The sequence below is a fragment of the Parastagonospora nodorum genome (assembly GCF_000146915.1).
Source record: "Parastagonospora nodorum SN15 chromosome Unknown scaffold_8, whole genome shotgun sequence".
Lineage (NCBI taxonomy): Eukaryota > Fungi > Ascomycota > Dothideomycetes > Pleosporales > Phaeosphaeriaceae > Parastagonospora > Parastagonospora nodorum.
In genome coordinates this window covers 151,436-175,648 of record NW_001884556.1, presented here as the reverse complement: position 1 = coordinate 175,648, position 24,213 = coordinate 151,436, and the positions used below count along the sequence as shown (strand labels likewise).

At 51.5% G+C, this 24,213-nt stretch overlaps 11 protein-coding genes across 11 annotated transcripts; 6 read left to right on the top strand and 5 right to left on the bottom strand.

Annotated features, from left to right (window-relative positions):
- Positions 1-264: 264 nt before the first annotated feature.
- Positions 265-1,894, top strand: SNOG_05532 (hypothetical protein; the record flags this gene model as incomplete). Its single annotated transcript, XM_001795885.1, is given in 6 exon segments — positions 265-471; positions 519-638; positions 657-977; positions 1,040-1,076; positions 1,138-1,715; positions 1,769-1,894. 6 exon segments carry the CDS (start codon positions 265-267, stop codon positions 1,892-1,894), a joined length of 1,389 nt encoding a protein of 462 aa, XP_001795937.1.
- A 199-nt stretch (positions 1,895-2,093) lies between these two features.
- Positions 2,094-2,453, top strand: SNOG_05531 (hypothetical protein; the record flags this gene model as incomplete). The annotated part of the gene is made up of 2 exons (XM_001795884.1): positions 2,094-2,248; positions 2,342-2,453. The coding sequence occupies 2 exons, from the start codon at positions 2,094-2,096 to the stop codon at positions 2,451-2,453; spliced, it is 267 nt and encodes an 88-aa protein (XP_001795936.1).
- A 163-nt stretch (positions 2,454-2,616) lies between these two features.
- SNOG_05530 (hypothetical protein) lies at positions 2,617-5,148 on the top strand (the record flags this gene model as incomplete). The annotated part of the gene is made up of 4 exons (XM_001795883.1): positions 2,617-3,211; positions 3,278-3,565; positions 3,716-3,961; positions 4,136-5,148. The coding sequence occupies 4 exons, from the start codon at positions 2,617-2,619 to the stop codon at positions 5,146-5,148; spliced, it is 2,142 nt and encodes a 713-aa protein (XP_001795935.1).
- A 907-nt stretch (positions 5,149-6,055) lies between these two features.
- Positions 6,056-8,171, top strand: SNOG_05529 (hypothetical protein; the record flags this gene model as incomplete). The annotated part of the gene is made up of 3 exons (XM_001795882.1): positions 6,056-6,360; positions 6,427-8,026; positions 8,082-8,171. The coding sequence occupies 3 exons, from the start codon at positions 6,056-6,058 to the stop codon at positions 8,169-8,171; spliced, it is 1,995 nt and encodes a 664-aa protein (XP_001795934.1).
- Positions 8,172-8,844: 673 nt separating this feature from the next.
- On the bottom strand, positions 8,845-10,190 carry SNOG_05528 (hypothetical protein; the record flags this gene model as incomplete). Its single annotated transcript, XM_001795881.1, has 2 exons — positions 8,845-9,997; positions 10,147-10,190. 2 exons carry the CDS (start codon positions 10,188-10,190, stop codon positions 8,845-8,847), a joined length of 1,197 nt encoding a protein of 398 aa, XP_001795933.1.
- A 619-nt stretch (positions 10,191-10,809) lies between these two features.
- Positions 10,810-11,382, bottom strand: SNOG_05527 (hypothetical protein; the record flags this gene model as incomplete). The annotated part of the gene is made up of 1 exon (XM_001795880.1): positions 10,810-11,382. One exon carries the CDS (start codon positions 11,380-11,382, stop codon positions 10,810-10,812), a length of 573 nt encoding a protein of 190 aa, XP_001795932.1.
- A 1,127-nt stretch (positions 11,383-12,509) lies between these two features.
- Positions 12,510-16,848, bottom strand: SNOG_05526 (hypothetical protein; the record flags this gene model as incomplete). Its single annotated transcript, XM_001795879.1, has 2 exons — positions 12,510-13,906; positions 14,016-16,848. 2 exons carry the CDS (start codon positions 16,846-16,848, stop codon positions 12,510-12,512), a joined length of 4,230 nt encoding a protein of 1,409 aa, XP_001795931.1.
- A 1,215-nt stretch (positions 16,849-18,063) lies between these two features.
- On the bottom strand, positions 18,064-19,159 carry SNOG_05525 (hypothetical protein; the record flags this gene model as incomplete). The annotated part of the gene is made up of 2 exons (XM_001795878.1): positions 18,064-18,724; positions 18,750-19,159. The coding sequence occupies 2 exons, from the start codon at positions 19,157-19,159 to the stop codon at positions 18,064-18,066; spliced, it is 1,071 nt and encodes a 356-aa protein (XP_001795930.1).
- A 55-nt stretch (positions 19,160-19,214) lies between these two features.
- SNOG_05524 (hypothetical protein) lies at positions 19,215-19,589 on the bottom strand (the record flags this gene model as incomplete). The annotated part of the gene is made up of 1 exon (XM_001795877.1): positions 19,215-19,589. The coding sequence occupies one exon, from the start codon at positions 19,587-19,589 to the stop codon at positions 19,215-19,217; it is 375 nt and encodes a 124-aa protein (XP_001795929.1).
- Positions 19,590-21,330: 1,741 nt separating this feature from the next.
- SNOG_05523 (hypothetical protein) lies at positions 21,331-21,564 on the top strand (the record flags this gene model as incomplete). The annotated part of the gene is made up of 2 exons (XM_001795876.1): positions 21,331-21,451; positions 21,518-21,564. 2 exons carry the CDS (start codon positions 21,331-21,333, stop codon positions 21,562-21,564), a joined length of 168 nt encoding a protein of 55 aa, XP_001795928.1.
- An 83-nt stretch (positions 21,565-21,647) lies between these two features.
- Positions 21,648-23,631, top strand: SNOG_05522 (hypothetical protein; the record flags this gene model as incomplete). The annotated part of the gene is made up of 2 exons (XM_001795875.1): positions 21,648-22,122; positions 22,289-23,631. 2 exons carry the CDS (start codon positions 21,648-21,650, stop codon positions 23,629-23,631), a joined length of 1,818 nt encoding a protein of 605 aa, XP_001795927.1.
- Positions 23,632-24,213: the final 582 nt, after the last annotated feature.

Here is a 24,213-nt window from a genome sequence, read left to right as displayed (position 1 = left end):
TGAGATCTGTGATCGGTTTTGGACGCGAAGGAGGGTAGGGTCCGATGTGGCTGTCATCTTTGTGCACTCGGAACCATTAAACAACCTCGCAGCCCCCACGAACACTACCACGACATTACACTCATTTCCGAGACCTCAAATGGGCTGACTCCATCCAAAGGTCTGTTTATCCAATGAGATTTTGAACTTCCTGCGCTCCATTTCTGTGTAAAAAGCTGTTGAGGAGCCTGATTTCGGAGGACAGCGCCTTCCTATTCTGTCAGGATGTCACACACGGTTGGGAAACCAGATCCATTCGGCCAGAGACGCCGGCTTGCGCACTCGGCCATTTCCGATGAATACCGATTGACTCCTGAAACTTATGAAAATCTCTTTGGTGAGGTCTTCTTTGAGTCGCAGATTTACAGGGTTTGGTCACAAGGCAACCGCCCATGGGCACTCCATTGCTACGGTGATCCTGGCTGTGGCAAAGTACGCGGAAGGCTCCATACATAGAACGTTAGCTCAATTCTGAACAGACAACTCTTGCCGCAATCACGGTCAACAGGCTACGGGCGCATGGCACAAGTTCAGTCGTCTCTGTATTCATTGGGAAGGACACCAAAGTCAGTGCCGCAGATTTACTGGAAGATCTCCTGGTATGTATCCACAACCAGCTTCGAAGCATCGATCCAGAAACCGACAATCACTTCGCGCAATATGAGACAGCATGCCGTTATGGCGAGTCAGTATCCAGACGGACCACACTCCTTCGCGTCGCGATTACGTCTCTCTTGGACAAGCATCAGCATACGTTCCTCGTAATAGATGGCTACGATCGAGTAGGGCACGATCTGCAAATCCTCCTCGATCGCGAATTAGCCGATCTTCGAGCTCATCGTTTGCGCGTCATGTTGACAAGGAGAGTTCCTGCCTTCGAACCACCCAGAGTAAAAATTTGCGACGGCTGCCAGGCATACAATCTGAAGCTGTACTGGGTAAGTCTTGTCTGTCGAATCCAGATAAATCGTCCGCTCAGGACCTTACTGATTTTACCAAGTCATGCAAAGCATGTTTTGCGCTACAACTGCCATTTGGTAAGTTGATAAACTAAATCAATCCCGATTTGTGTCATTATTCAAATGTAACCTCTTGTAGATTTGTGCTACGACTGTAGAGTGAAAGAACGAATATGTGTCGTCCATGGCGTAGCCCACTTTGAGGAATCTTACAACCACGTCTCGACTGACGTCAGTTATCCAGACAACATGGAAGAATACCTCTTGTGGGAACTGAGACGAATGTCTAGAGTCCCTCAGCTTCATATGTTCCTGGAAGATGCCGGCATGTCTCAACGTATTATCAAATCCATGAGCTACGACAGGAACATCACTATAGCGAAGCTGTATCTGGACAACGTCTTCAGGGAGCAGTGCCTCGATGTTGTTGTCAAAGTAAACGACAGGCTTCCCCGCAACATAATCGCAATGTTCGATGATGGTATCGGACGTATCAAGCAACGACCGGACCGCGAAGCTGACATCGGCCTGCTGGCTATTGCTGCGGTCGGAGAGAATAATCAAGGAATAGCTCTTGTTTCGTTAGCCAATTGGATGAGAGATGCATTAAGCCGTTTACCGTATCTTGCGCAAGCCCCACCACGTAGCCTCGAGGATATTCTACGTTACACAAATGGATTCATCCAGGAACGTGTTTCCAATTCAGGGGATCGATATGTTAGCGCTTACAGTGTCCATTTTGCGCGTTATATCAAAGAGAACTATAACAGTTCATTGTTTTGGGCCAGGAACCAGCTCAATATATACCGAACTTCCAAGACGTGGACGGCAATCTCTCAAATTCCGCCAAGATTGACATCTCCGCCGTTGGTTTCATCACCACCGATCACCGCTGATCGATTTGGACTTGCTGGTCAAAGCACGATAGGAGCTTCACTGCGACCACAGATAGATTACTTTGACCAGTCATCCCGAGCTGGTGTTTCTGCCTGGCAGCCGCAAGCCCTACCCAGGCATTCTCTGCCAGCCCTTCCTACAAAATCAGAGTTGGATCTAAAGAAGAAGGAATTGGGCCCGCTGATCCGAAGCTACACCATGACATCAGTGCAGAGGAATGAGTTCGGTTCAAACGAAGACAGTGTAGAAGAGGAACCCGAGCAGCTTGATTATGAAAAGCAGAGATGGAATCGTTCAATGCACAGGTATGATTCCCTCATGCACCCTGCCAACACCACTAACTTCCATACAAAGTACGTTACTCTATACAGTCATTCCACTAACCAGATTTGAAATCATACAATTTCCACTTTTGTACGTGTATCACACCGTAAACTAATATGAAGTTCCTTCTCCAGGACCAACGACGAGCCGGCTCTGTGGGATGTGCGAGACTCACATCTTGGGTTGTGGCAAATTATCCGGAATCTATCGAAGAGACTACAGCAGTGTGACTGAATCGAAGGCCAGGGCTTGTGTCTTCTGCGCTAGTCTGTATAAAGACTTCTTGGACATCAATAAGGCACATCCAGATAGGGTCCTATGTCTAGACAGCCAGTATTACTGCTGGTCAATTCGGACCGCAGCCAGGAGCCGTGAGAGCAAAAGTTCAATTTTGATCATGTTTCACCCAGCAATGAAGAAAGAGGATATTGAGTCAAGCGTAGCACCTCTACTAGGAGCAGGTGGCGGTAGCAAAGCTTCATATGATGTTGCGTCACATTCCCGCGGCACACAATCACACTTCAAGGACGATGCATCACACCTCGGAAGCATTTACCCATCACGCATGTTCCATTTTATTGCCGAGGACGAGCTTGGCCAGTCACTCATGAAAGACGAGCTCGGAGCAACGACAGACGTCGCTAGCAAGGCTGTTGGACTGCAGGTCAAAGCATGGATCTACAACTGCAACGAACATCATGAAAATTGCATGAAGGCCTCCAAAACCACTTGGGTGCCCACTCGCCTTCTTGACCTAGTGTTTGGCGATGAAAGTTCTATCAGGCTTGTGAATGCCAAAGAAGAAGGTGTACAAGGTCCGTATGTCACTCTGAGTCATTGCTGGGGTCCCAATCCAAAGTTCTTGACTACGACGCGTGAGAGGGAAAAGTTGCATATGACTAAAGGCATCAAAATTTCCGACCTTAAATCGACCAATTTCGAGGAAGCCATTAGCGTCGCAAGGCATCTCGGCATCCGATACATCTGGATAGGTAAGTAACATTCAAATTACCGCCTATAAGTGATTCATACCCTGTCCTTTTGCTCATATCTCGCAGACTCGCTCTGTATCATACAAGGTCTCAACGGAGATTTTCAAGCTGAGGGCCAGCTCATGCACAAGGTGTATCGGAACTCATACTGCAATTTAGCAGCCGCTGATTCCAAGGACAGTCACGGCGGACTATTCAGGAAGAGACAGTCTTCAGATGTACTCCCCGGAGGGTACGAGGGTGACGGGTCTTCGCCAATTTTTGGGACGACAGCTTGGAGAATCATGCCAGATAATCTATGGGATGCTGAACTGCTCGACACGGAAATTTACAAGAGGGGATGGGTGTTTCAGGGTCAGCAGGCTACCATCTCTACATCTTTGGAGAAAATCACACTAACTTACTGAGCAGAACGCATGCTATCGCCCCGTATTTTGCACTTTGCACGTAACCAGATTTTCTGGGATTGTGGCGCTATATCCGCTTGCGAAACGTTACCATCAGGCCTACCGCTTATGCTCGACGATGCAGCATCCACCGATCGGCACTGGCGTGGTCGCCTTCAGGAGTCGTCATCATTGGTACACGCTCCACTTGCAGGTGTCAACACCGACTCCCTTGGAGAGTTTTGGTCATCTGCTGTGCTGAGCTATACGCAGTGCGATCTGACCGACCAAGTTGATAAGACGCGGGCGATTTGGAGCATCGCAAAGCTTGTGCGTGATGCTTGGGGGGATGACTATGGAGTAGGTACGTGGGCTCTGGCTGTGGAAGAACAACTAAATTGGACTGTTATCAACATCAAGACGACTGTGCGAAGTGTTGACCTGCAATGGAGACTACCAAGTTGGAGCTGGATGAGCATTCAAGGAGCCGTGTCTGTGCCTAAAAGAGTGTTAGACGATCGCTGCTACCGAGTTAAAGGTCATGATGAGAAGGATATCCGTTTTGTTATCAAGGGTGCAGCGAAGCCAGTCTTTGGTAGGATACCCTCTGACTCAATTAAGAAAGATATGCAGCTCGGGTGGGACAAGTGGCAGAAGGAGACTACGAGAAGACTGAACAGCTCTTCCGGTGCACGAGCGAACCCTACCCAGGAACGGAGCCAGTCAGCCCCTGTTGTCCCCAAGCAGGACATTGGAATCGCAAATAAAAGCGTGAAAGACGAACCTGCTGCAGTGGCCGATCCAAGAGACCTTGAACCCGAACTCATAAGCAATTCCATCAAAATCAAAGCACCAATCACTCCAGGTACACTATACTACGACGATGAAACTGGTAACTATAATATCTTGGCGAAATCCTACGATGGCTCTAAGCTTGGCGAGACTTTTGCCTCCAACGAGGATAATCTCGTCGGAAAAGCCGATTCATCAGCATCAGCGCCTTCAGTAATCTTATTCATGGCCTATCCAGACGTGACTCCGTCCTCCTTTGACCTTGCACCTAATTACTCTCATGTCATCATCCTGAGAGCCAAATCGCACACCATCCAGAAAGCGAGCTCTGGCCTGGGTATCGGCTTCGAAGAGCAAGCTTACGGTTCAGACAATGAACCAGAACTTCCGATATCCTACTCAGGCACTGGCATCATTGTCACGCCTACCGTGGATTACCGTCGCCAGTACAACCACTTCGCCGATGACATTACCCATTTGGAGAAGAAGATCACATCTCTGAAAGAAGACTGGAAGATTGAGAATTCGAAAAAGGACCTGGAGGGGTTGAAGGCATGGATCGAGGATTTGGGGCGCGAGGGACACTGGCGGAGGACAGGTATGGTGGAGTTCAAAGACTGGAGTGAGAAGGATTGGGAAAGCGTCATGGGAAGGCAGATATGGGATGTGATGCGCGCGCAGTCAAGTCCACGAGAGGAAAACGATGGGGGAGAGGCAGTCTATCCGATGGGGTGGGGCACGGAGTTCTGGCTCGATTGATTGAACACCTTTTTGCAATACTTTATGGTAGCTGAGTATATTGCTTCTCCTTTCTTGTGATTGAATTACGAGATTCTTGATGTGCTGGGCGTTCAATGCTTCGTTCGGATTAAGCCACTACAATTTGGGGCCACATAAAGCGTAGTTCGCGACGGGTCCGGAACTCTGCAGAGCTGCTATTTACAAAATCACTAGGGATTGTTTATCGAGAGGTTACATGACATCAATTTTAATTTGCACCAACTCGTACCAATAGTGCTTTGTATGGCTAATTCCAGCAAGCCCCAGGCTAGACTGAAAACACTAGTTTGCAAAGCAGATTGGTGAGATGTTGGAGCAAATCTCTTACATTGATGATTGCGACACACTTGGACAGAGAGTAAACAAGACGGACATTCATACGGTACGTACAATGGCAAGCTTCATAATTGTACTGACACTATACAGGCACTTGTTTGTGTGTACCAAAAGATCTTGGAGTTTTATAAGGTTGCGCACGAAATTCTTACACAAAGAGGAAGGAAGTTGGCAATGACGATGGTTTTAGAAACCGACCGTCTGCCGAACATCGTCCAAGAGTTTTTGGGACATGCCGACATTCTCCATAAACTCATCCAAAAGTCGACGTGGGAGATCGTTGAAGATATCAAGTCGATGCTTTACGACCGGGAAAGTAAGTTTTTGTTACCGTACGCATGGTACTTGCTAATCGATTTCAGTTGCTAGGTGGCTTGAAGGCAGTAGGATGGATCAGCAGGCTCGACACCACAATCGTCTTAAAGAGCTTCGAAGCGATGAGGCCTGCAAATTCTTACTCACGCACCCTAACTTTATGCATTGGTGCGACGCCTCCGAATCTCAACAACTTCTAATTCTTGGCGACATGGGCTGTGGGAAAACGGTCGCTATGACATTCCTAGTGGATGAGTTGAATCAAAGGAGTGGATGCCAAATACCCCGGCCTAAGGTGTGCTATTACTACTGCCGAGATGATGAATCTGGACAAGCCGTCAGTATCTTGTCCGGATTGATCTTGGCGCTGCTTGAACAGCTTACTGGCCTGAAGAAGACGTTTTATGAATGGTACAAGGAAAATCAAGCATCCGGAACCCTAGAACCGGCATCGAGCGCAAGCAAGTTGGGAGAATTCATGGAGTTGGTTCTGGCAACGCTCGACCGCACACTCTTTATTGTTATCGATGGTCTCGACGAGTGCGATAGAGCATCACGAAAAACACTTTTGCGAGTGCTAGAAACCTTGCTAAAGCAAACCCCTAGGCTCAAAATCCTTCTCTCTTCGCGGCCGGAAGAAGAGATCCTGGAGCAGCTGACTCAAACGACCAGAATCACTTTGGAGTCCAACGTTGACAGAGATGGTGTCATTGTCCGACATACCGTCCAAGAGCAACTGTCCTATCTTTCAAAGGATGTCAAGGAACTCGTGATAGAAACTTTGTCTCGTTTGGCACAGGGAAGCGCTATATGGACAAAGATGACTGTCGAGCTCATTGAAGTTCGTAAGATCAAAGCGCTTGCGCCGATGCGTCTTTTCTTGAAGGAGATGTCTTTACCAGGGCAGCTCTCGAAACTTTATACCACCTTACTCTCACGGAACTCTTCGAACGATCCAGAGAATGAAGAGCTTGCAGCTCTAGCCTTGAAGCTTCTCTCTGCCGCGTGTAGACCTCTCAGCATCCAAGAGCTTACCTGGGCCGTGGCATTAGCCGCGGCTCAATACGAGGTTAGAACTGTTGCTGCTCTTGCTGAACTAGTCGACCATCAAAGAGTGATGAGTCTGATCTATCCTTTCGTCGCTCGTGTTGATTTCACAGATCTCAGAAAGCGTCAAGTCCGACTCGTCCACCAGTCAGTGAAGGAATTTGTTGTACGAGACTGGTCATATCTTAAGGGGTTTAACACCTCCTCAGCGTCTAGGCAAGCGATTGCGCCTCGGATCGAGAACTTGGAAGCGTTCATGTTAGACGTCTGCATCAAATATCTCCTGCTCGAAGAAGTCGGCACTGTTCCTCTTTTCTCTGAGGAGCAAATTGGAATTGACGAGCTCCCTCAAGATTTCGACTTGTTCAGCGACCGGAAGTCCTTCGAGTACACTGTCGAGTGCACATGGGAAGAGTGGGAAGAAGATATGATACGCTACGATCCGGCTGAACGTGGCTTTGGTGAATTCTTCGTTTACGCATCCAGCCACTGGCTCAAGCACTTCGGTGCCACCGAAAGGGGTCCTTTCCCATCCTTATCAAAGCTAGAGCGTCTTTGTCAAGCAGGTTCAATGCGACTGGACAACTGGACCAATCAAAACTGTCGTCCAGGTTGCGCTATCAAAGCCAGGTTCGATTTTGACAGTCGGCTATACGATCCACTTAGCATCACTTCACTTTACGGCTCAGACGCAATCCTGCGCGATATGCTCCAGAACTCGGACTTCGCTAACGAGAACTATCTTTGTTCACCAGCTGTCTGTGCTGCCGACCATGTTTTGCAGTGGGGTGATTTATCAAAGCTCAAGACACTCTTCTTGGAAGGCAAAATTCGCCATCAGCTTCGCAACCTTGAGTTCTTCCGACTGGTCATCAAGAGATGGTCTGATTATGGTTCACGCCATGAAAATTGGGCAGAAGTTTTCGATCTTGTCGACAACATAATGGACGTACTTGTGAAAGAACAATGGGGAAACGAACTTCTATGCGTAGCTGCTCGCGCCGGCTGCCTACCGATGATGCAGCGATTACTCGATCGCGCACAGCACATGGAGGGGCTGAGGACTGAGCTGTGGCGTGACTCGCGACCGATTGCCGAGGCTATCTTGGGGAACCACGCGGATGCGGTAGAATATTTACTGAGTGAGACCGATTTGGAGGTAGATCTCCAAAGCATGAACTCTCGAGGTGAAAGTCTGCTGCACATGGCAACAGTACATTGCAACCCAGCAATCGTCCGACTTCTACTTCCCCGCGTACAGAGAGTCGTCCACCAGGTTGACAGCAATGGAGAAACAGCCCTAATGAGGATTGTTAGGAACGAGTCAAACTCAAAAGGCCGGTACGAGGCTGCAAGAATACTACTATCGTATACCGAGCCCGGCCCGACTACACAAAACGTCAACGGAGGACAAGAGGCCTTACAGTTAGCCATGCAGCTAGCCGTGCAGCTCGGGGATGCAGAGATGTGCCGTCTCTTGGAACGCTAGGGCAGACTAGATGCAACGTTAGCCTTCACAGCTAGTCATGACATACAGTCGGTTATAAAAAGCAAGCCTTAGGCAGACAAGGAAGTTGAAGCACACAAAATAAGAGTACGGAGTTCTTGCTTGATTGATTGAAGATATCTATTTACACCTCACAAGATAGCACTGCGGGTAGTACATGTCGCTTCATACAAGTGTAATTGACGTATGGCCGTTCAATGTTGATTGGCCGGATGATGTCCCCATGTGCCCCTACCACGATCCATCAATGTGAACTTGTGCCAGGGATATAGGACGAACTTAGAAGCTTTCCTGGCACATACGACCATAGGGCGTTGAATACAAGGCTTCCCGTCCGCTCAGCCATATTTAAGCAGCGCACCGGCGGATTAGTAGTCAGGTGGGTGACCACTGGCGAATCCCCGCTGTTGTATGTTTTTGACCTTTTTTTGCTCTTCCATTCTCGCATGATTTTGCCGCTTGTGGATCATCTAGGCAGACTCTAGGGAAATGAACTTCATCTCTAGAGCGGTTCGATTCGCGAATGAGATGCTCTTCCTGTCCGCATCAAACACGCTGTGCAATCCATTCAAGAATGGCTGACCCAGGATTATAAAGCCTTTATCCCCGTATTGTTCCAAAGGAAAGAAGGCAGACATGCATTTGAGCTGCTTGAACACCCTGTCGTAGACTTCAATCAGATAGTCCCAAGGAGTCAAGGTGATCGATTGCCCATGCGGTCCGAACGTGATTGTCCAATTGGGTAGCTCGCTTCTCTTATCGCACTCGATCCAATGAAAGGTGTACTGTATGCCGATAATTTTGTGTATTTTCTTTACCACGTCGGTTGGCAATCCCATCCATGGCCACGAGGACGATATTACGGCAATCTGGAGCGACTCGAGGACAGGCGTGACATCCTCGGAGCTATTTGGCGAGAACGACATGCCTGTCACTGAGATCTGCCAGCCGTTCATAGTCCAGTAATCCCACGGGTAATCTGACGAATTTCGGCTGTGATCGAGTGGCAGCTCAATCATGTCTAGGTTCTGGAGCTCCTTAGGAAGACCTCCGAGGACAAGTTCGCCTGCCTCCTCGTCGGTCCGTCCAACTCTAAGCGAAAACATGTTCCGATCTAGCAGTTTCTGCTCCATCATGTTTTGGAAGGGACTTGTCGTCATGAAATCGTTTGGTCCGTCGCTACTGTGGGAAGGGTAAAGAGAAAGGCCCAGTGCATTGTCGAACAAGTGATCGGCTGTGCCGACGTCAGGGTGCCACACCGTCGCTTCCTCAAAAAGTTGGTCTTTGATCTCCATGCCTGCTACATGAATGCTATCCTGCGACACATTTCCCCACGTATGAAGTCCGACGTACAGCACGCTGGCAGGGTCCAAATGTGGTTGATAAGTCGAAGAGACAGACGAATTGTACATGGGATGAATCCTGCAGGATTTGAACTCGTTCGGGTTGTGCGAGCAATTAGCGGAAGGCACGAAGAAAGTGCTCCAAGTGTTGTCGACAGTCGCGGTCATCGTCAGAGGAGGATTGCCAATACCGACTTCTGTCGTGCATAGGCTGACGAACCAGGCGTCGACATCCTCGTCGTCGCCATCGTCAAAGATTGTGTTTTCATTGCCGTTGTCTCTGTGAGTACCGAGTGACACGCGCGGGAAAGTGCGAGCGACTTCTTGACGTCTTGAATGTGGGAACGAAGAATCAAGCAGTGCTTGCGCATGAGGGCCCTGATCTCATTATTCAGTGTAGCATTTTTTTTATGGTTGTTCTGTACCTACATGATCCTGTTGGAAATTTCTTGGTACTTTCCAGTAGATGCCATACGTGCTTCGCTTAACTGGTAAAGTGTGGTGACCAGCTTCAGTTACCGCGGACGTCAAGATTGCTGCAAAAGCTACGATACTGGCAAATGACAGAGACATGTTCATGAGTTTGTAGCGTGGTGAAATTGACCGGAGATGACGATATTGTCATGTGGGCAGTGCCAGAGTTTGTGTTTTACTCAGTGCGGCACGGTTGTGGCTATGTGATGCGCCGAGACGGCGAAATGCCAGATGTTTCAAACTTGTGGATTTGCGAAGCCCCGGGAAGACTGGAAGATATATTGGTAGTGTGATGACAATTGTCCAACGAGAAGTACCAACAGCGCTCTTGTTGAATCGTGCAAGAATGATGCTAAGGTAAGCCGTACTTATCCACTGGAGCATTTATATCTGACGCTGCGCGAGGAATACTTGGTCAATTGTATCGAAAAAGGGCAAAGCACCTGCATCGCGGATATTAGGTCCATCAGAAGCAAGCAGAAAAGATGCAATCATCCATGAATCGTCGTGACTTCAAATTCACTCTCACTTCTCTATAACCACGAGAAACACCCTCAGTGTCTCGAATCATTACATTAAGATGCACTCACCCCGTCCCCCTTTCCCATCCCCATCCCCTCATCTCATCCCCCCAACCAACCCCTCTCCCTTCCTCCCCCTTCCCCCCCTCCTCCCACAACTCTTCTCCCCACCCGGCGTAAACAACTCCGCACTCAGCACCAACACCGCCGGCACAACCGCCAGCGCATCAATCGTGCTACTCCTCCCCCTCCGTCCCTTCTGCTCCAAATCCATCGCCGCAGCAACTTCCCGGCTTCTGAGGATCGAGGGCTTGACGAGTCGTTCCGGCGTCGTGGTTGCGGTGGTGGATGTGGAGGAAGAGCGCGAGCGGAAGGGAGAGAGGGAGAAGGCTGATAAGCTGCGGGAGCGACTTCGGCTGTGTGAGGGGGGTGGGGAGAGGGATGAGCTTGGTGGTGATAGCTGAAACCCCTGGGGGGGATTTGTTGGTGTTTGTGGCGGTGATGGGAGGCGTGGAAGTGGGATGTTGATTTCGGTGTATAACGGCTCTTCATCGCCATTGCTACTCATTACATGATAGATCGTCGCGTCGGAGTCGAATGTGGAGAATGTGTGGTCGTCGCAGGATATTCTGGGGAAAGGCTCCGTTTGCGTGGATATTTGGGATGCCATATTGTTGTGAGGAGGATGTGGTGATTTTCCGAGGGTTGGGGAGTTTGGGTGTCTTTTGTTGGAGTGGAGGGTGCTGATGTTGGTTGCCTGGCTGCTTCTTTCTCACAACACAGCCACGCTGCCACGTTTGTTGGAGGTACGCGTGACTACGATAAACTTTTGCCCCGAGACACGAATAATCTAAGATAATGCGAGACGAATGAGGCGGTAGAAGTCGAATCTTTGTGCTAATCTGAATCCCGATTGTGGCTTTTGCGATTTTTCAAAACTTTGCAGCTTTCTGTAGATATGGTGGTAGCGCGAACGTCGACAAATGCGCAAAAAAATTGTATAATTGCAACCCGACGCAAGCGTCGCAAGCAACCTTATATGTCTGCGTGCGCAATGCGCAGTTCAGCCGCAGCACCCGTTCGTGCCGCGTCTGACAGCCCATCCAACGTGCTGCGCCCCGGCGTGTAAGACCGATCAACACTTAGGCGTCCCAAGCCTCCACACCTTGAAATGAGCATCGGAAGCAGTCACTCGAACGACAAACCGCATCATGTCGATGGTATTTAGTTCGCACAAAAAGATTCCTCCTCGTTTTTTTTTTAAAAAAAATTTGCGGGGTACTATCATCACATTGAAAGTATTTAGATTGGCAGCCAAGTACATTCCCTATGTCTATCTCAGCTGGATATGTAAATTTGCTAATTCATCTACATGCCGTCCAAAAACACCATCGTCGCTCTAACGCGAAGGAAACAAAAACGAGATTGTCGTTTCAAACATCCACCGTTGGGAAAAAAGAAAAGGAGGTATAAACAGCTGGGTTTTGTGTTGCGTCCGCGTTGCGCCTATACAACTATGCAAAAGAGGTTCTGAACTGAAGAGGGGAAAGCGTTTGTTCTCGTGCTCTGTACAAACTTTTCCCAAACGATGCAAAATGCAAGACATCCTCCTGTTCTGTTTCTGAGATGATACGTATTTTCGTAGTCGTACGCTATGCCTCGCTTGCAGCCGTACATTCAATTCGACGCCCCCTTTGTCAACAACTCCCCCGCGCTCTTCCTCCTCTTGATCTCCTGCTTAGACAGCTGCGGCGGTCTATCCGACCCGGGCACCGTACCCGTAAACCAGCCATGTAGTCAGAACTCCTCGTCTCTATCCTCCTTGCCATGCCTATCCCTGTGCGACACTTTGCCGCGTATACTGCCTAGGGCGCTGTACTCGCCGAGTGCGGAGCCGCTGCGATCTCTGCCGTTGCGGTCGGTGCTGCGGTCGCTGTCACGGTCTTTGCCCTTGTCTTTATCCTTGTCTTTTGACTTCTTCTCGTCCTTTTCTTTGTCCTTGTCCTTGTCTTTATCCCTGTCCTTGTCTTTGCGCTTTCGTGGGAAGGGTAGAACGCCACGGAGGCCGCGTTCTTTCTTTTCCTTGTCTTTGCCAGACTTTTCCTTTTCAGACCATGCTGGGAGAGCGGTTGTGTACTCTTCTTCTAGAACGCTCCCGTCCTCGGACCCTTCGACACTCACGCCGCCTGCAGTGCGGGGTGGAGGTCCAATGGTGTTAGAAGATCGGTTCGCCTGATTCGACATGTTGATGTGCACATTCGGATTTGAGTAATTGAACGAGCTTTGTGATGCTGGATGTGAGAGCGTCTGTGGGTATGAGGGCGCAGGTGCCATGTGGAGACCGTCGCTAGATCCTGGAGGTGTTTCTTCCGCAGCGGAGACGGATGCGCTTGCAGACGCGGACGCAGATTGTGAGTTAGAGTCTAGCGGAGATGGAGCGTAGTTATTCGACCAGCCCTGCCCTTGTATGTGGCCTTGGGCCTGTTTAGCAGCAAAAGGATTGCTGTATGAGGCTGTCGCAGAGGTGGTGCTCTTGACGGAGCTCTGCGACGCAGATATGCTAGCCTTCTGTTGATGCCGAGTCTTTGGCGGTGGCTTCATGGTGATAGGCGTGCTTGCATTAGAAGATGAGACGTCCTCACCATTGCTGGGAGACAAGGGCGGTCCCTCATACTCTTCCTCTCGAATGGCACTGCGATTTCGTGTAGCTGCTCCACGCCCAGTTTCGATAGTCGAGCCTTGTAGTTGTTCAACAAGTTCCTCCCACTTTACACTTAGTGACGACGATGGTCGCTCTGCTGGCTCCGCACGATTGAGACAGTCTTTCGTCCGCTCGCTGAGGGAGACGCAGATGTTGTGGAAGCGTAACAAGTCACCGTCCCCAGCTTCGATGTGATGCGCAAACTTCGCAGAGTTCTCTAGCCAGAGATTGACCAACATAGCGAAATTCCGTGAATGGTCGATCAAATACGGTAGGGAAGGAAAGCCTTCTTTGAAAGTTGGAGGAAGTCGGTGTAAGATGGCGATCGGGGTACTGTACGATGGCGGTATCGGTACAGCAGCAGAAGAAGCGGTTGATACCGAGCAGATGTCGTCCAAGTACTTCTTGAACTCTAGGCGATGAGAAGTGAGGAAGGTGTTCATTGGCTCCATCCATGCTTCTTTGGTGCCGAACGAGGACATATTAGCAAGTCCTTGTAAGGATTTGGCAATCAAAGTAAACGTCCTTCTAGCTCTCGGTTTTGGATGATCTACATGAATGGGTCAGTAATTGAAAAACGTTGAAACATGGCTGGGACTGACCTTTTAGTAAGCCAAAAAGTTTCGGGTTGAGTACTGCCGGAACGAAGAAGCGCAGGAACAAGAACCCAGAGACACTGCTGTAAGCCACAGTTCTCAGATAGTCGCCGTATCGATCTTCAGCGCATGCTCTGATGTGTCGGAAAATCAAACGCAGCTCTTGAGGACATCGCGAAATGGAGTTGTAGATGGCTCGCCAGACTTCTTCCGTGCAGTTGATCAAGCGCCTCCAGTTACGGTCCAGCTCATGTTGTGAGGTGACCTTGTTTGGGTCTACTTCGCATTCCGGATCCTTTTCGTTGATCTCCTTCAGTTTCTCGCTGAGAGTCTCTTCGAGGTATTCCTTGCCCAAACGCTTCATGTGGAGGTCCAGTGACTTGGTCAGCAGAGTATTGCCGCGGAAGAGGAGATTGGCTTCGAGTTTCGCATTGTTGCCCATGTCTCGGACAAAGAGTTCGCGGTCGCTCGCCGAGACAAATGTTCCAAGGGTTGATTCGCTTGATTCACTCGACCCAAGCCTTTTGCTGAACCGAAGACGACTGGCCGGTGATTCCTTCAGTGTACCGTCGATTTCTTCCTCTACCAGCGCACAAAGCCATTCTCCAGCTGCGCCTGAAACTTGGAAAATATTCAACAAGTATTCAGATAATTTCTTAAGATCGTTCGTGTTCATCTGCGCGATCTGGAGAGTGAGACTGTTGGAGAAGCGGTGCAGTAGCTCCGAAAGTGGGTAGTAGTCGCGAGCCATAAGAATCGCGCACTCTTCGCTGCTGACTTTGACAAGCACCTCGCCGACACTGTTGCCATACATATTTACAAGTGGCCACCACTTTTCCGTCTCTTGATTCGGGCCGAGATCGTCCAGATAGATATCCGTCTTACCGACTGTCTGGTCGAAACTAATGCCTGCGTAGCCGCCTTCTGCTGCATAAGGGTCAGAGCCTGTCACGGTTTCGAAGACATTCTTCTCTGTGCGCGAGTAGCTTGGGGGACGCTTTTTGAGCAATAAAGAAGCAGTGTGAAGAGCAGGAAGGTCCAGAAACTCAAACTCTTCTCTCCAGAACGGAGTAGTTCCCTCGTTCTTTGCCATCGTCCGCGCACGAGTCTCACCATCTAGAAGGACTTCTACAAGGTACCCTCCAGGGTTCGTTGTCGCAGATGAAGAAGGTCTGATGGGCGTCACATTCTCGGCAACCTTGGGGCTCACTGGTGGTATTAGTCTCGCCTCGATCACCCGTATGAAAAGCGACTTCTCCATCCTGAACATGTCTTGCGTTCCAAAGGAGGGCGAAAGTGTTCCATCCTCGGCTAATGTGTCCAGTTTCGGTCCATACAGCTGTGGGACGGTGAATGCTCGCAGTAAAACGATCCAGACCTCGTACAAAACCCGTGATTCCAGTGACAGAAAGATTGGCCGTAACAACGTTAGTGCAGAAGACGTGGCGGTATACTGCGGGTATATGGCAATGCAAAATTCGTTATCCAGAACAGAGGCATCAAGCCGTTGAACAGCACATCGCGAAAGCTGAGAGAGCTGAATGGTCGAAACCAGCGTTACGTCTGTGTCAGAGTAGAGCTTGAGTTCTCCATTCTCGCGCAGAGTGCAGGACACTCTTCTCCACCGCCGGGATCCATGGCTTTGCACTCGATAAGCCTGCGGCCTAGATCCGGACCCGGAAGTCGAGGCTTTTGGTGTCCCGGTATTGCTGCTGTACGTCACACTCGTGTCCCAGTATATCATTTTGCCGACTTTAATGATCGGGGCTTCCTTCTTCGGTGAGTCTTTCAGCAAGGAAACTTCAGAGTGTCGTCTGCTGTCGGCCAATCTTCGCTCCATCAAAGCCGGGGGCTGCGGTTTGGCCATTCTGTTTTGTATTCCCTTGGGCCGCATGGGCGACCAACATAACAGCGCAGCAAACCACGAGTCGAACTCATCCTGGGTCGGGGGTCGCAAGTGCACTTCCAGCTTCGAGTTGTGTACCGTTACGTGAATGTATGCTGTGTATGCCTCGCCGTCGTATGCGCTCTTTACGCGACACCCGCGCAGATCTGGGATCAGAGTGCGCGTATAGGTTGTGTCGTTCTTGGGTTCGTAGACCAGGCTGCCGGTCTCGTCGTTGATGTAGCAGAATGAGAGCGCCCACGGATTCGCCTCCCCTCTTCTGAAAGCTAGCAGCCCTTGCATCTTCCCGACTGTCTGGCGCATGAGAGCCTTGAGCTTCCTGGCATCAGACGCCGGCACGGGCGACACCCACGACTCGGGCGGGCCATTCGAGGGCGAACCGGAGGGCGAGGTAGCGCGCGGGGTCTGCTTCGCGAGGCGACCGCGGGTGTTGCTGCTGGCGGTGCGCGGCGGCACGTGAGTCGTCGGGGAGATGGTGGACGGGTGGCCGATGGACGTCACAACCGACTCCTGGAGGCTCTGGAAGTTGGACGAGGTGCTGGCGACGGAGCCTATGCGATGGCGTCCCGTGACAAACGAGTTTGGCGGGGAGCGGTCGCGCGTGCCCTTCTCCTCGAGCGTGCGCCCTCGCGGCCTGATCTGCTCGCGGCCGCCATTGCGGTGGGCGTAGTCTGGGTCCGACGAGTTTGCGCGGGCTACAAAGTTCCGCGGGTTGTTCGCGTTGTTGGTGTTGGGATTCGCATTGGTGCGCGAGGGCTGGCTGTCGTGCGAGCGCGGGGACTGGGGCGGCGACGAGGCATACGTGGAGATGTCGTCCGAAGTGGCCTCAGGTGTGACTGCCCGGATGGTGCCCCGCTGTCCATCCTCCCAGTACGCAGCTTTGGTGGCCTCCGCGGCGCTCGTCTCCCTCCGCTGCCGCCGTGTTTGGTCCATGGGGATGGGCCGCGATGTGCCTCTCACCACATGCAATGGCGTCGCAGTATCATTGACAGCCGTGGACGGAAGGAGCGACGGGCTGGCGGCAGGAACAGCTGGCAGTCGCTCTTGCCTCAGGGCTCAAAGGGCACGAGCGAGGCAGGAACTGCTAGGCCGAGCCTCAAGGCTAGTTGCGCCCGTCTGTTAGCCTCGATTGGGCGAGCCTCTGTACGCGAAGTCGTCCAGCAGCGACGACGTGCCGGCCCGCGTCTGCCGGTGCTCCGAGAAGGATTCGGGGGTGAGGGATGCAACAAGAGGTCCAATGCGCGGTGCATGCCTGGATACACAGGCGGAGAGGATGATGTGGAGGACAGCTCAACGTGAGGATCGCATTTGCGCGGGATGGGATCGAGACGGTCGCGGACCCTGGGAGCTAATGGCGTGCGCTTGGCGCGGCATCAAGTAGCGGCGAGGCTCAGTACGCATCGACGCAGACGCAGACGCAGACGCAGACGCAGCCTTTCTTCCCTACCACAGGTCCGCTACTAGGCACTGGCACTGGCACTGGCACGGTTGCATTTACGACACTGGTCTGAGGCTAGACGCTAGACACGCGTGCGTGACTTTACACAGACACACAGACACGACGCACGCTGCTGATGTTCCGCGCATGGGGCAGCCGGCGCCATGCCTCTGATTGCTCATCTATGTGGGATGCACGCCCTTGGGCTGGGGGAGGCTCCCACGCCCATCGTCGCCCTCCCTCGGTCGCTGTAGACTCTGCCGAGCTCACAGGGGCTAGCGAATCAGGGCCACGGTAGCCTGCAAGCGAGGCCCGACCATGCGTGCAAGTGGCAAAGCCTCAACGCTGATGAGTAGACTGCAAGAGACAGACACGACGTTCACGATAGGTCGTCAGCAGCACGCGAGGTGAAGGAAACTTTGGCTAAACATTTGGACTGCAAGACTGACCCAGCCCACGACTCAGCCAGGCACAGCTGATGACCGGACAAAGTCTGCCACAGACGCACGAAAAGAAGACGACTACAATGAACCTTGACATAATTCCCAAATGGATATCACAACCGACCAATGAGCTCCACGCCCAACCCATAAGCACCTCAACCATCGCATATTCCAACTGATCCTAGCAGGGAGACATGCTTGTGAATGCATACTGCTCACCGCTGCAATTCAACGTCAGCGACTCCCGCACTGTGCTCTACGCCTCTCTCATCTGAATGGTGCGCGCTCCGCATTGCTGTCCTCCAGACTAACAGCGCTCAATGGCTGAGATCTGTGACCACTCAGATCACCCGAGTGCGTCTTGCGCAGCGCCTGACGCATCGTCTCAATTTGAAGCGGAGGCTCGCCGCTGCCCAATGGCGGGCTGCTCGGAGACATCGGGCTGCCCGGCGAACGGGTACGACCGTGATCCGCAAACCCTGGGGAGGCAGCGCCACTCGTCGGCGGGGATGTACTCATTCCGCGCGATGACGCTGGAGACCTCACTGGCGATGGGGACCGGTTGGCCGTGGACGAGAGGCTCTGAAACTGCAGTGCATCGCTCGAGCCTAGCATTTCCCTGTCCTGCTCTACGTGCTCAGCTTGTACGACGTCCGCAAACGAGATGAAGCTCAGGCGACGTGGGTCCGTCATATCCAGTGATCCGTAGTTCGAGGTTGGCTCGTTGACGTCGGCGTGGCTGGAGGCCATGGATTCCTCGTGCGCAAGGGACGGCGAGTATACAGAATCCGTCGCGCCCCCTGCAACAGCGCTCGCGGCTGGCTGGTGGGCTGAGTGCATAACAATCTCAACCTCGTCGGGGTTCAGATGGTCATCTGTGATGGCCAAGGACGACGCATCCCAATGCGGGTGGTATGTGGTCCTCCGTCTTGATGTGTGCCGGGATTGCCGACGAGTCCTCGGGCTCTTGTACGTTGCGCTCGAATATAGCGGACGAGGCTGGCGAATGAAGGCCGGGCGACGTGGAGCGGTGCATGCTCCTGCGGTTGGGCGAGGCGCCGATGCCCACTGGACGGATTCGAGGACTTCCTCGAGGCGACGTTCGCTGGTCAGTGAGGGGAGGCGACGGCAGCAGAGTTGGAGCAGACGTGGGAGACTTGGTGCGCTGGGTCGCTCCTGCCTTGCCCGAAGCACTTTTGTCCTCTGCGGCTTCGTGTTTCTTACCCAGACCTAGAATCTTGCGCTTCCCTTTGGCTAAAAGACTGTTGTCTTCGGCTGGCTTGCTCTCGCGAATCAGCGGTGTAGTGGTCGAGTTTGTATCGGCGTGCTGCGAAGTCGACGTGATGTTGCTTGATGCGCTCATTGTTGCGATTCGCACTTCCTTATAGTGAGAATGTATGAAAAGTCAAGATCAGTGGCTAGTAGAGGCTGATCTCGTTCCAGTTTCTTGCTCTTCTCTGCGCAAGTCTAAGTTGTTGGGCGCGTGAAGTGGTGAGGCCTTTGAGGGATTTGCGATTCCAAGTTTCGAAGTGGGCTACACCCTGGCGCAGAGGTGGTGCTGTATGGGGGATCTTCGGTGAGCTTATCTGAACTCTCGCGCGCAGATTGGTCGAAATGAAGCCGATTTTATTGAATTCAGCATGCGACACCTTCTGATCAAGCGGGTAGTTGCTAGTCGGTAATGCGAGCGTGCCCAAAGTCAAAAGCGAGGTCAAGTGTGTCTCGGTGGTTCTTGCCCGTCGAGCGGCCAGTGACGTACGCTCGTCGATCCCCAAGCTCTCAGGCACAGCCATCGTCACGCCAATGCTGTCAAACAATCACTTCCCCGCCCATCGCCAGATCTACCCTGCCAATCAAACGCCCGCACCTCGTTCGGTGCGACATGGGTCCTGTTTGTTCTTCCGCCGTGTCCTCCTGATGTTTCGAGTCCTGGCACGCATAACGGCGCACGGCACACTGTCGTTCATGCGCGTTCAGATGTTTTGCTGATTGCTGCGCCACAGCACCACACTCTAATCTCTCGACCAGGCTCACCTTAGGGGACCAGCAAGAAGGAGTACATCACCGCGCTTGAACTGGAACGCCGAGCTTGCTAAACATAATCGGCAGTGAAAGTCATCATTTGGTGTAACAGCGAGCAAACGCTGTGAAACAAGAAATTCTGCATACATCACATTCAGCCGGCAGGTCGCAATAGGCCTGTTGAACTCATTCTAACATTCTAAGCTAGCTAAGTACGGTGACTTTCTACGAATTTGAGGCTTTCGACAACGATTCCTTGACGCCGAAAGCTTCTCGATCTAATTCGATCTCACGTGGGTTGCATTCTGGACGCACGGCCACTTGGTTGCTGCGCCACACTACGGACTCCGAGCAGAGTCATGCCAGTGACAGCATGAACTCCGGCGGACTCGGCAGGCTGTAGTCCATTTCAGCTTGACAGACGCAAGGACGGTCTCTCTGGTAGCGATATCAAAGTCGCAGATTACATTTGCTACGAACTGCTGCTATAAAAGACAAGCATGTTTGATACCACGCTAGCCTAAGGTCGCAAGTCGAACTCAACACTGCGCGCAATGCGCATTTGCACCTTCCGCCCATTTGTTTCGAGCATATCGCCCATGAAGAACCATCTTCCTGTCAGTCTGGAGGTCCATAAGACTACGATGCAGGTGGTAGACACGCGACGCGTCTCTTGCCAGTTGCAGTAGCTCAAAAGCCCAGGCCCTGGACGCGCAACAATACCAGCGCCTTGCAACATCTCTGCTTTGAAGTACAAATCAACAAATCTTCGCAAAAGGTTCACAGAGATATAGTTTTATTACTCCGGCAACGATGATGAGGTTCGGGCGGGAGGACTGCCAACTCAAAGTGTATTCGGCAACATGTAACGACATACATTTAGCTTCGTGAGTATTCTCCTCGTCGCATACGTCGGAACTACCCGACAACGATACTTTTGGAACGAGTACCTGCATACCTCTTTGACTTCGGTGGCCTTAATTAGCCGGTATGGCACGATCACAAGCATGTTTGGCGTCACAAAGTGTGGCGGCCTGGAAGATTTGCTTGTTGGGGGACGACATGGCCTGTCAAGTAGTCTCTTGGGCCTCTAGATTCTCTTCACATAGCCTAAGTACTTGTGTTGACGAGTGCTGCTTAGGTTGTTTTGCACTCCAACATCAACACCCTCCATAGAACACTTGCAGCTGAGCAGTAACGACTCTACACCACAAAACAGCTGCGAAGTTGTCCAACAAGCAAGTACACATCATGTTTTTCTGATTCCCGTGCGATAAGGCATTTATGTCGACCCTTGCTCGTAGCGAACACCTTACATTTATGGATATCGCTAAACCACTTCCGTCCACGAACCTCGTCCTCGTGTAAGCTAGATTGCGAATTTGCTGAGATAAGCTGTAGCCTAATACTAATCCGCAGCTTCTGTTTCAGTTGGGTTCCTGGTATCATAGGCCAGAGCTGTCGCTGCTGATATTGCACCTGGCAAATGGTTCGAGGCTGGAGAGTGCCAAGATGTCCTCCTTCGAGAAGGGGGTCAGCAAGCTGAACAAGCACATGAAGAAACGACAACAGCTGATCAGCACAGTCAACCTTGACGTGCTGCGCTTGTGCCATCTCCCGCAGCCCACGTTAGGTGAGCCATCTGCTTGGTTTACTGATATAAGCTGTCTGTTCATCCTTCTACTCTGGTTCGCAATAGCCCAAAATCTTGCGCAGACCTTCAGCGGTTATCTTTGGTGCGAGTAAAATCTCGGTGTAGCCAATATTGATCTTTTTCCTGACCTCGAACTCTTTCATCCTCTTCGTCATTGATTTCGCACTTTTTCACCATGTCTACACCTTCCAAGTCTGAGCCTTACAACTACACCCCCAGTCTACCCCAACGCGCACTTGTATTCGTATACAAAGGCATCAATAAGATCATACCATGGCACAAATTACCCACCTATATCGGTGTCCTTAACCTAAGCGCATATCGCTATGAGCTGCGCTCGAAGAATCTCCACGACGTGTACCCGTCACGCGAGGATCAAGGCACGCGCGGCTGTCCTGCCATCACCGACGAACAATTCCTACATACAAGACATTCGGATGGCTTGTTCAACGACTTGGAGGCATCAAAGATGGGATGCGTTGGAATGCGTTTTGGACGGAATGTTGCTCGCGAGCATACTGCCAGGCCGAGTCACGAAGAGTTGATGACACCGAATCCAAGATTGATCAGTGAGCAGCTGTTGAAGAGGGACAAGTTCAAGCCAGCCACTAGCTTGAATTTGTTGGCCGCAGCCTGGATCCAGTTGGTACGTGTACAGCCTTTTTTGTCAGCACACTCAAATGCATCTGCTGACGTCCAGGTAGTAAGTTCACTGTTATAGCAGCTCATCTAATGTCCAGATGTATCGTCTTGATTATGTACTCACTACCTCTAGCCAAGTGCATGACTGGTTTCAGCACGAAAACTCTACCACAGAACAACATCGAGTTCCACTTCCTGCTGGCGATGCATGGAACAGTCCCGATGGTAAGATGAAAATTGACGCCACCCAGGATGACGAGCCTCTCGACCAGACCGACAACACCTCTCCTGCTTACAAAAATATAAACACGCACTGGTGGGATGGTAGTCAAATTTACGGCTCGTCCGAAGCTCACACAACTGGTTTACGTCTCGGTGCGACTAACGGCAAGCTTCTCGTCGATGAGCAAAAGTTTGCTACTTTCCTTCCTCGCGACGCGAATTGTATCCCTCAAACGGGTTTCAACACAAATTGGTGGCTTGGGCTTGAGATTCTCCACACTCTATTCGTCCTCGAGCACAACGCCATCTGTGACGCTCTGCACATTTCCTACCCCGACTGGACCTCTGAGAAACTCTTCGACACCGCTCGCCTCGTCAATTGCGCACTGATGGCAAAGATCCACACTACAGAATGGACGCCCGCAATTCTCGCACATCCCGCTCTCGAAATCAGCATGAACGCAAACTGGTGGGGCATCCTAGGAGAACGACTCTACAAGCTCCTGGGCCGCGTGAGCAAAACATCAGAAGCCCTATCGGGCATCCCCGGGTCCACCGTCGAGCACCATGCCGCGCCCTACTCCCTCACTGAAGAATTCGTCAGCGTGTACCGCATGCACTCCCTAATTCCCGACTCCATCGCCTTCTTCTCCGCCTCCAACGGCGCCCACAAACAAACCTACCCCATCCAATCAGTCGCCTTCGAGCACACCCGCACACCCTTTGAGAAATCTAACCTCTCCTTCGCCGACATCTTCTACAGCTTCGGCATCAACTACCCCGGCGCAATCACCCTCAACAACATGCCGCATTTTCTGAAGGACTTGCACACCCCTGATGGGAGACACATCGACCTCGGCACCATCGACATCCTGCGCGATAGAGAACGCGGCGTCCCGCGCTACAACCAATTCCGCCGGCTGTTCCACATGCCCGCTCAACCCTCGTTCCTCGCCATTACCGGCGGCAACAAGGTCGTCGCGGACAAACTCGCTAAACTTTATAACGACGACATCGAAACGGTGGACTTGTTGATCGGGTGCCTCGCTGAGCCTTTACCTAAGGGCTTCGGCTTCAGCGACACTGCGTTCCGCGTGTTTATTCTCATGGCGAGTAGGCGGCTCAAGAGCGATAGGTTCATTGCGGGGGATTGGAATACGGAGACGTATAGTGAAGTGGGGATGAAGTGGGTGCAGGGGAATGTGATGAAGGATGTGCTGGGCAGGCATTTCCCGGAGTTGAAGGGGGTTCTCGGGGGGAGTGGGAATGGTAAGTACACCTCGTATTTTGAGTAGGCTGAGATGGGGAATTGGGCTAATGCTTGTGTGTAGCTTTTGCGCCGTGGAGTATGATGGAGGGAAGTAGGGAGTATCAGGGGGTGGAGACGAATGCGTAGGCGGGTATTGTAATTGATCAGAGTAGATGCGTGGTTGGTGATACCATATTTTGTGCAGTCTTCCCTTTCATTTTCATGATACTTCATGCTGAGCTTGATACTCGTCATGTCTTCAGGAGGATGAAATCGTTGAATTCTGCTAGCATGTGCTACCTTTTTTTTCCAAGCACGAGGCTCGTTGAGCGAGCACAAGAACTTTTCTTCGCATTGTTTCGGTATCATGTTTATGCTTCAGTGCAGTGAGGCTGACAGCGGCGCCTCGGGATGCAACTACCGAGTCATACGTTCTAAGTGGTTGTTCGAAGCTGCAGCAGTGCGTCATCGTCAGATTGTACAGCCCCCAGCCTTGGAACATAGCCTCCAACCTGCGCAAATTTTCTTCACGGCACGCAATCCGACTGCACCTGTTTCTTGGGCTTTTGAATTTGGCCCGGATTCCTAGCTCTACGACTGCTTCAGTTTAAAAACATCTGTCAGATTC